Genomic DNA, 11,058 nt, shown 5'->3' on the forward strand with positions numbered 1-11,058 from the left:
GCTTAAGCAGTTAAACACAACTCTCAGGATGCAGATCCCTTAACTTGTAATTGTACTCTGCTGCAACAGCATTGCACCATTACTCTCATTTCCTTCTCAGATTTTCCCCTGGTTCGTGCAGTCTGGTTATCTTTGCAGCCAGCTGGTGAAATACCCTTACAGTGATTCATGACTGCAGCTCCCCCTCTGCTTTCTTTCTCCATCTGTCACTTGTGAGACTCCCTCCTCTCCTCACAGCCTTCCTGAGGAGCTGCCTCTGCTCATGCCAACCCCTCTTTTACTCCTAGACTGTTTGGCAATGAGAAAAATGGTTTTTGCCTGTAAGGCAAAGTAGGCTGACCTGATTGTAGACAGCCTTTTCAAATGAGCCTAAAAGATCTAGGCTCTGTCTTTGCAGGGCAGGCTTGGCTGTGGTGTCAGCTCAGGGCAGTTTTGAGGACAAGAGTGGGAGTCTTAGCTGAGGCAACAGCATTAACAACTTTATTTAGGGAGGGAAGCATGCAAGGAAAGGGGGCTAATTGCCATTCAGCTGTGTAGAGGTACAGGGACTTCTTTCTTTTTCAAAGAGAGCTCTCGGGATTCATTTGTCAGCATGCAGGTGTTGGGTGAGTGTGGGAGGTGATGCAGGCGGGTCCTTTCACTACAGACGCTTTGTCAAATACAGCCTCCACACTATGCCAGGCCTCTTCAGGCCTCAGCAGACATTTAAACAAAAATACCCAGCAGCACAACCCATACTGTGAAGCTGCTGTAGTAAATAAGCAGGTGGGGATCGGCTTTTGAGAAAGGCCACGCTGTTCATTGTTACTTTGTTGTGCTAAATATGGAGAAGCAGAAATGGGGCACAAGGGAAAGGGAGACAGAGGCAAAGATCGAGGTTGACTGATTTTTCACCAGAGTATAATTTAAGAGGCATATTTAGAAACTCAGCAATACTACTTTGGGGAGAACTTCGACTGTTCCACACTGCTGTTAACTTGGTATTTCATTCAGCACAACAGCTGTGCACCAGATGCTGCACATTGCAAGAAATATAATTTTCATCTCAACCACTTGCTTTCAGAGTGACACAGCTTTGGTGACTGAGACAAGTGTAATTTCTCTGACAGCCTCCTAGAAAGAAAAGAAAACCATCTGGTTTGAATCGCGACTGCTAAGGGTGAGGGACTGTTGGGGGTGGCAGGGAAGAAGGAGAGGAAAGGGACTTCTGGATACATGGATGTGGGGAAGAGGGAAAAGAAAAACCCCTCAGAAAATGTCCATGTTGCTCGAGCAGTATTGCACTGCCTGGAGTGGTAGTGGGGCTTTGTTTATATGGCAGTCTTGCTTTACCAGAGCTGTGTTTCATGAGAATAAAATCAGGATTAATCTTAAGCTTACTTGGAAAGAGTCAGCCAAGAGCCACAGTTTGGCAGCTAAACATTTGTGCATCCTGTACCTCAAGAACTGCTCAGCTTTCACCACGCTGATGTGGAGCAGTGACGTTTCTGGCAGCAGGGAGCCAGATGTCCTGTACAGCACGGCTGTGCCTGTGCAGTGGGCCCTGAGGTGGCTGCAGCTGGGGGCTGATCTAAATTTCTCCTGTGAAGCAGAGCCCACTTAGGGCATGTCTGCACTGTGCTGGCTTGTTGTGGCATGCAGCCCTGGCTGGTAGATCCACACAGTGCAGCATCACCCTGTAATAGGCACCCATGTCCTGAAAATTCTCCAAGTGTCACCACAGTGCTACATGTAAGGTAGCAAGTGCTGCCCTTCAGCAAACCCATGTGGCAGTGGATAAAGTCACTGCAACACAGCCCGTGTTGAGCAGTGACGTGTTCTGTGTTTGCTGCTCTCCCACTTCAGGATTCACTGTGCGTTGACTGAGCAGCCCCTAAGCCTACACTGGTGGCAGGGCTTGTGCACTCCCAAACCTTTAGAAGGTTGTCTGTGTCTTTGATCATCAGATGTGAAGTGATTTAAGAGACATGTGTGCACAGTGAGTTCACCCATCCCAATGCATGCTTCCCTCAACAGGGAGACCTAGGGAAATTTATGACATAAGCATTTGATGGCATCTTAAACTTGGCCATGAAACAGCTTTGGGGTCTCTGCTAGCACCTCTAGCTAGAATCTACTCAGGTTAGCAGATTCACTACCCAAATTCCTCTAGCATGAAGGAAGACACTATCTGAAGGACTCTACCTGTGTGTGCATGAGCTGTCACAGTAGCTCCACCATCAACTGATTTATCCCTTCTCCCTCATAAACTCTAAATAAAGGAGTGTTTCAAAGGGACCTACAAGTTCCCAAACACAAAATCACTGCTGTGGACTGTTGCCTCACAGTTGACTTCTGCTGGCCTTTCACCTCACTCCTGCTTCAATTCTGCACACAAAACTTCATCATCCAGCATGAGAAGCTGTCCCATAGAAGTCAATACGACAGATCATATAAGGGAGTATCAACAGGGTTTGTGGGTATGCTTTTCTGACCCAAAGAAATGTTCAGTGCAAGAAACTTAGAGTAGAAAACGACCACAGGTGAGCCAAACTTTCCAAGCTTTCATCACACAATGATTATTCAGTAATGTCTCTGTTTGGGGCTAAAAATCTAATCCTAACCTGTCTGAAAATTATAGCTAGGCCAATGTCAAAAGAAACTAGAGGTACAGCAGTTGGTAGTGCAAGCCAGGTCTCAACCATAAAGATTAAATGCTGAAGGTTAAAGCTAAAGGAAGTCTGCCATTTTTGAATGCTAAAGGTTCTGTAGTTCATGGTTGCTGACATACTTATGGTACTGCATCGGTTGTCATTTTTAGTGCCCAACCAGTCTAAAAACCAATGAAAAGAAACATAGAAGGCATGAGAAATTGAGTCAGCATCTGTATACAGCCACACACAGAGGCATCTAGGCACAAACATCTTAACCTACCCTAAATTGGCATCTGTTACATCTACTGTAGCACGTAAACATGATCCATGAATAACACCAGCTATTGCTGTAAAATGTGTCTGACACATGACATTCCACAGCATTAGGATGACTTGCTGCATGAGGATTTAGTGGGCTTTTTTTTTTACTTTCCAAGGGAAAGGGAAACATGATAATAAATAGCAAGAAAATAGCACATGCTTTTCAACCTGAGGGAAGCAGGACTGTATTGGTAGAAAGTCGTTACTGTGAACTGGCATCTGACCTCAATTTCTCTTTCTTTAGCATAAACAAAAACAAAGCAACAACAAAAAATCCAAACCTGAAAAACCTATTCAATCTTTATATTTGGAAGAGGAATGCTCATAACTTGAAACAATTTCTCAAACTGAAAAAATGTATTATGAACCTATTAATTACCAGCAAAGACTTTCCCTTCTCCTGCTTGAACCATCTCATTAACCTTGACCAACCTTGAGATTAAATCAGTGGGAGGGAACAAGTCAGCACCACATCACCAGCTTCCCTCTGTTGGACATTGAGACTCCTCTGACTCCTCACCCTGCAAGATCTCAGAACCTTGGTTAGTGTCCATGACCACTACCACAATTGAACCATGACTGATGGAGATGGTGCAGGAAATGGCCATCTAGGTCATGCAATTTGAATTCTCCTGGTGAACTCTAATATTTTTGTTAGCTTTGAACGTATAGGTATGTGTAGTATAATCATTGTGCATCCGCTGCAAGCTAACCCAGGTCTGACTGGTAAAATGGCAACTTCCCAATTCATTTCTAGGGCTAAAGTCTTGTAAATTTGCTTTGGCTGAGTAATCTCAGACTCAGATTAATGTGGGTGAAACTGCTTTGCCTTCTTGTACAGGAAAGAAAGCGAAGCAGGCTTTGGTACTTGGGTCTTAGAAGATGGGAGTTTTTGTTTCTCAACTGTAGCCATTCTCCAGAGCATTTTGTAGAAAGTGGCCAGCAGCAGATGGCTAGAGAGAAGGAAGAAGAGCTCTGTAGGAGGCATCTATGGGGTGATCTGCTGCACTGCACACAGTTGTTTGCAGCTGAATCTCTAAATGCAGAGCATTTGAAGCATGAGGTTTTAATATCCCTTCCAAAACGTTTGTTATTGTAACTTGGCTATTCTTTTTATGCATTAGCCTGAGGAAGTCTTCATCTCATGGCTATCACATACAAGTGAGATCTACAGCCTGACTTCAAGGCTCTGGAGAAAAGTCCAAAGTTAGTTGTCTTCTATACTGCCTTATTTTTATCATGAGACATGGCAGAAGGATCTGACCTGTGTTACCTTGGTCATTAGTTATTTTTGGTAGCATATCATCCTTACCTTTCTCCCCCAAAGTAAACAACCCAAGTGTTAAAGGTTCTTCCCATTTCTTCTGGGCCTTTAATCCTTGTTCACATTTCTTGGCACTTTTTACCCCTTTAGAGGAGTGAGCAACACTGGGCACTGCAGTTGAACTTGGTTGTAGCATCATGCAGCAGTGCTCATTCATCTCTGTTCACACATGATCTGGGCATTCACATGCATTCTCCAGACTGCTTTGTGGATTACACTTCAGTTTTTTTTGCCCTCAATTAATTCCTAGAAAGAAGTAAGAGGCAGCAGAACAGGCCAACTTCATAAATCTTTGTCTGATAGCAGCAAGTCATTAGGCCTGTGAGTAAAGTCTCCATCTGTTCCCAAAGAAACCACAGCATTTTCTACACTGTGTCAGCATTTACTATAATATTTCCGCTCTCAGAGATTTCTTGAGTTTTCTCCAAAGGTCCCATATGTCTGCCTCCTCCTTTCTCTCTCCAAAGAAAAGCAAAGAAAATATGCAACGTGCAAACAAAAACTAGAGTGGCAGCAGCCCCTTCAGAAAACTGTGCCCCTGTATCACAGGCCAAAACTGATCCATTTTGGGAAGGAAATCTAAAATAGAAGCAGACTACTACTTTCTCTAAAAGAATGTAGCTTAGGAGTAAACAAGGGCAGTATAGCAGCTTCCAGCATGGCTCCTTAACTATATCTTTGTCCTTCCCAAGCAACTGTTTCATCCTAGCAATCTGCATATTCACATCTACCACGACCTAGATAGATTTCAGTTTGTATTTCACCTGGTAAGTGTGTGTTGACTCCAGGAGAGCTAAGGGTGACCAACTCTTCAAAGGCTTGGCTCATGCAAAACTCACTTTAAAGGTCCTGTGCATTTTAGCTCAGGAGAGATTGAAACCATTATAGATTACTCTGCTTATTAGACTGTTACTAATATTATTATATACTAAAGGGTTTAAATGAGAATTGTTTTGTTGGCTAGGAAACAAAACGGGAGGGAGGGAGTGTGTGGGAGAAGCACATTTGAAACATTTTTGAAAATGCCAACTGGCTTTGCTTTGTTTGGAGCTGGTCAAGCAGACAAGTGGCAGTGAGCAGCTAATCAGTAGCTCCTGCTCCTCAGAGGACAGCCAGCTCCCTTCACTCTGGGCACCAGCACAGCCCAGCTAAATACCCTGTGTTTGCTTCTTCTCTTGTCAGAAGTGAAAGAGTACGAGCCCCCCTTCGGCTCCAAAGTGCGAGAACACCCTTGTGTAGAAAGCATGAAGGACAATGTCCTGAGAGACAGAGGGCGACCTGAGATCCCCAGCTCCTGGCTTAACCATCAGGTAAGAGCACCACAGGTGAGCGATGGGAGCTGCACTGTTCATTTGGCTGCTGCCTGAAGCCTGAGTCTCACCTCAGTGCCCTGCCCAATAGGCTGGACCTCTCTTTGCATGGAGAGGTCTGTCACGCATGGAGAAACTCTGTCACAGAGTGGCACTGGTGCTGACGTGGTTCAGACACCACAGTTCTCTGTGCCATGCCTGCCCCAATGCCCTGGTATTCCTGCTGCACACCAGTAATCTAAAAGCAATCAAAACAGAAACATTAAAAGCCTGAGATCCAACAATCATCCAGAGACCCACAGAATAATTAGGCCCTTTTGTGAAGGCTCTGAAAGGGCAAAGAGAACAAATTCATGCATAGGCCTCTGTTGCAGGCAGAATGGGAGCTTCAGACAAAATTTATTAGAGAAGCCCTCTTGTGAGTCATGAAGTACAGAAAGGATCCCCTTACTTTCTAAACTCCTTTTCAGAGAGGCATCTAGGTATGGCTGGATCCAGTCTTAGCCCCAGATTTTGTCAACAGTTTGCATTTTAAGGATTATATAGGTGCAATTGAACCATTATACAACTTTAGGGAAAAATCCCACATGATTAAGGATGGCAAACCAGATATAAGAATATAAAGTATTTATTATGATAATGACTAGACAAAAAGATCTGAATCAGAGTTATGTACTACACAGTATAGGAGCTATAAACACTTGTATACTGTGCACTATGAAGCAATATTGAAGCAGTCATATTAAAGCAACTGTACTAAATGTAGCAAAAACAATTATTAACTAAGATTGACGTCAGCCACCTATGCCAACAACCCTAGACAAATCTTTTCTGCTCAGCCTCGAGGAGTAACCTTGAGGGCATGGGAGTAACCTTTGAGGCATTGGCCTCCTCAAGGGGAGGAGTCTCTGCACTTATTCCAAGAAGGGTTTTGTTAGAAGACTGTTGTTAAAAAGTGGGGCTGGACTTTCATAGTATGAAGTGCTTGTCTGCCAGCTCGGTCAACTCAGCAGCTTTATATTTGTTTGTTCCTTTGTTGGGCAGTTTACCAGGTCTACCACATCTTCACCTCACTGTCAAGATGTTTGAGTCATACTGGTTTCAGCATTATTCAGCACCAAAAGCAGCATGACCCCCTTCTCCATTCACCATGGTAGCTTTGCAAACCAGGCACTTTTCAATTTGTTTTACCCCATTTCCAGGGAAACCATCCTACTACAAAGGATCTTCAGTAGAGAAAGCAAATCTCAGTACTTGACCATGGAAACCAATCATAGTTGTATCCTATCTGTTGACAGGTTTAAGGAAATATGAAATTAGTGTTCAACAAGCCAGTCTGGTCTTATTCAGGTTGTGCATTAGCAGTCTCTTTTCCTTGCATATCACAAAGCACTTTGTCAGCTTCTTCCATTCACAAGAACCATGGTTGCACTTCCTAGGCAATAGTAGATTTTTCAGTAGATGAAACTGTATGGAAACAAGCCAAACACATGCATTTCTTCAGCTTTGCTCTCAGTAGTTTTATCAGTAGAGATAAAATGTGAATCATATCAGAGAAGTGAGACTTGGTCATTCCACTTCTCAGTGAAATATGCTGAGTGGTCTTTAGTGACAAAAGGAAAGTATCACAAATGTTTATAAAAGCCAGGCAACCACGAATATCATCTCCTATGTCCATCAGGAGCAATGTAACACGCTCTTTTTAATTCCATCTGGGAAGTTAAAATCAGTCTGACAGCTACTTAAAAAAGACCAAGTGAATAGCTAAAATCAATCATCTTCCCAACCAAGAACATCTGCTGCCTGATGACTGTGGAAGAGTGCAGCCCCTTCCTGGACTGCAGCGACTTGCTCCTTATGTACTTAGCCGTGAAGAGTAGGGTTATTGAAGAGGGGCTTTTTTCAAGGGAGGAAAGTTGAATTTTGAGGGACACCTGGATTTCTGATACTACCAGCACTAAAAGCCCCTGACATCAAAGCTGAGTGTGTGGAGAGTTGCAGCTTGAGGTACTGGGGTAGAACTGTAGGATACACTGTGGATTTCATCACCTCTGGGTTTATAAAACAAGTAAAATGATCATGGATTTACACCTAGGTGTCCTGCATTTGACTTCAGAGATTTCTTTCCTATATAAAACCCACACCTCAATCTGCCCCAGCACAGAGCACCCCACAAACTGGGAGGGCCATGCACTTGTGCTTGTGTGTCACTAGAATGGGCACAGCTGGCTCCAGTAGGGTTCAGCTAAGAGTCTAAGGAAGGAAATGGATGCCTGATAACACACTCAGAGGACATTTAATGAAGGTGTATTTAATTCCCTTCGCCTGAATCCCTTCAGTGTTTCACATTGCTATCTAAGATGCAGTTTCTGCAGGGGTGTGAGAGTTTGCAGCAGCTGAGAATCTGCTTTGAACTCCATAGAAGTTGTTCTTACTGTAATGGCTCTTCCATATTCATTTCCTTCCTCTGCAGTCGTGTTTTTGTAATGAACTCATTATTCATCATGATAAAATTCTGGAATGGATTTACATATTAAAATTAGCCCCACACCCCCCTTAATGAGATTTGTTGCACTATTGATTTCAAGTTAATGTTTAATATTTAATTTAATTTACTGCTTGTAATTTCAATGCCAGCAGAAAACTAATGTTATTTGTATACAGACAGTAACATTCTGCTATTAGCATTGACATCAGTCAACATCACCAATTAGGTAAATTATACAATTAATGCAGTGTTGTGAAATGTTATTTTTTTAAATAAGTTTAAGATAAATCCTGCTTAATGGGCTTTTAGTTTCATAAAGCAAAACACGGTTTCCTGGCAAATACCTCATGTTTATAAAATTCATTACGGAGATCTAACTGGCTTTTTGCTCCTGTAAACATTTGCATCAGAATTGAAATGAAGGTTAAACAGTTACAACTGTGAGTGATGTGTTTAAGTGTTTGTGGGACTGTGGCCCATATTTGCACATAGATTTAAGTAGTCTACAAGGAATTTATAAAGAGCTGATGTACAGCCCAATATTGCTGGCAATCAGAATTTTGTTTGAAAAACCCAAGCAGAATTCAGGCATGCAAAGGCATGGGTTAAACAGGAGGTCATGTTATCCAAGAATTTTGGTCATATTTATTAAAAAAAAACCCTGCTTGATTCTATAGCCCTTGTCTGAAGCATTGTTCTTGTTAGAACATATCAGACCGCACACCCAAAAATGACAGTACCGACTAAAGTGCTGAAAAGAGTGCAGTAGGGTTTCTTTAAAAAAACAAAAAGAAAAAATTGCCCCCATGATAGAAGCAGCAGGTCCCATAAAGGGATCTGTAATAAAATAATCCCCAAACTTCTGAGGGTACTGAAGCAGCTCTCTGAGAGAGGCTTTGTTGGTGGCAGGGCCCCTCACAGCTGCTCCCTCTGTGCTCCCTGCAGGGCATCCAGATGGTGTGTGAGACCCTCATCGAGTGCTGGGACCACGACCCCGAGGCCCGGCTGACGGCACAGTGCGTGGCCGAGCGCTTCAGCGAGCTCAAGCACCACGACAGGCTCTCGGGAAGGAGCTGCTCCGAGGAAAAGATTCCCGAAGACGGCTCTGTCACCACCGCCAAGTAGCGCGTGCCCAGAGCTCCGGAACGGAGGGAAGTCGCTCCTAGACGTGCTCACCTTGGCGAAGGAAGAAGTCGTGATCTGTGCCTTGACTTGCTTCCTGGAGGACTGAGGCTGTCGCTACTCCCTTTACACTCCAGCTCTGGACAGGGAGATGTATTCTGGGAATTAAAAGCTGGGGAAGTAGCAGTAATACCCTAGCACTGGCGGCCAGCACCATGTCGTAGGAGGAGCTATATATGGTAGCACTTCCTCAGGAAAAGGATTTGAAAATAGCCAATAACATTATGCACTTTATTAATGCCTGTATATAACTATGAAATTGCTATTTTTATATATATATATACATATATATCTATAAAATGTGTGTGTATGTGTATATATATATATATATATATATATATATATATGTATCTATAAACAACCATGTCCTGGGAAAAAAAAAGTTATTAAAAAAAAGTGCTTCCAGGAAATTACCAGTGCATTAGAAATCCCACTCCTTAGGGAAGGAGCCTGGGGAGACTGGTATAGCACCACACCAGCAATTGTGCACTAAGCGTTCTGCCAAAAAATAGGAATAATATGCAATAAGAGGACTTTCAAAGCGTGTGTTGTGACCACCTGCCTGTGGTCCTGCTTTTCACAGTTGCAGGAGCAGTCTTACAGCAGACAGGCCAAGTTGCATGGTCCTGTCTGCAGCACATTGTGGAAGATTCAGGAATGTCTTTTCCCTCTCATCAGAACTCCAGAGTCCTCAAAGTGTTCCAGAACAGGCATGTGAGCAGGTTTGGTCCTTCCCACATGTGTGTTTTGTTATTGAGTTCATCAATATTGTATGTTTATTGCTTTGAATTCATGCTGCTTGCAAACAGGTTGCAAAATATCAGCAGGATGAGTTTTCCCCTCCTCCCATCCCCACTCCCAAACCATACAGAACAGGACAGGGCCAGCAGCAATCCAAGCAGATGTTTTGTATTTGCTGTGCATTCTGAATGTGGGAAATCCTATTTTTTTCCCTTTTACCTTGATTTTGTTGCTGTAAAAACAAACAATTTTTTTCCCTCTACAGTGTGTCTAATTTCTAGACAAACCACAGCCTGACTCTTTTCCATGGTTTCTAAAGTAAAAGGCAACAACTGGTGCCTTTACTTTTGCAAAAAGGCCTTGGAGGTGAAGGAAAGTTCCATAGCCTCAGCAAGTCAGCAATTCACAGAATTAAAAAAAAAACAAAAACAAAAATGAAGACTTTTTCAACAGGATCCTTCAGACTTTGCTCACATTCTTTCAGGTCCCCAAAATGCCTGAGACAGTTGACATCACATTGGGCCTATATACATGACAGCAATGTGTGTTTAAGAAGTGCCAAAAATTTTGTCTTTGGGTGTTTTACAGTGATTTACCTACTTTTCTCTTCCTCATGGCATGTCAGCAGGCCTTGCAAGTTCGAAATTCAACAGCACAAACCAATCCTGGACAGATGTATCTGGTGTGATTTATTAAACACCTTTGACAGATAAACATTGATACTTCTCTCAAAAATGTTGCCATACAAGTCAATAGGAATCATGTTTATTCAAATAGGAGTTAAGATTTATGATGACAAATACTTTATTTGAAATGATTTTTTAACTCTTTTTTTTTTGGTTTTGGGTTTTTTGGTTTTTGTTTTTGTTGGGGGTTTGTTTGTTTGTTTGTTTGTTGGTTGGTTTTTTTTTTTAATTGTAACCAATCTCTCAGAAATGTTAAAACACAGCAACAGGGGCAAAACAGGGCAAAACCTCCACGCCTACAGTGGAACTTAGAGCTTGCTATGGCATTTTTGAAGGGATGGAATGTTGTAAATTCACAGGGCCATAGGCACAG

The 11,058-nt window shown here is 42.7% G+C and overlaps 1 protein-coding gene across 2 annotated transcripts in view; it reads left to right on the top strand.

Moving 5' to 3' along the window:
* TGFBR2 (transforming growth factor beta receptor 2) overlaps nt 1–9,568 on the top strand; it is a 59,044-nt gene extending 49,476 nt beyond the window's left edge. For both annotated transcript variants that reach the window (XM_033076276.2, XM_033076279.2), the window contains exons 6-7: nt 5,461–5,588; nt 9,022–9,568. In XM_033076276.2, the coding sequence (XP_032932167.1) occupies nt 5,461–5,588; nt 9,022–9,201 (308 nt within the window). In that variant the 3' untranslated portion in view covers nt 9,202–9,568. The remainder of the gene's footprint in view (nt 1–5,460; nt 5,589–9,021) is intronic.
* The last annotated feature ends 1,490 nt before the right edge of the window (nt 9,569–11,058 follow it).

This window comes from Catharus ustulatus, chromosome 1 (genome assembly GCF_009819885.2).
Source record: "Catharus ustulatus isolate bCatUst1 chromosome 1, bCatUst1.pri.v2, whole genome shotgun sequence".
Taxonomy (NCBI): domain Eukaryota; kingdom Metazoa; phylum Chordata; class Aves; order Passeriformes; family Turdidae; genus Catharus; species Catharus ustulatus.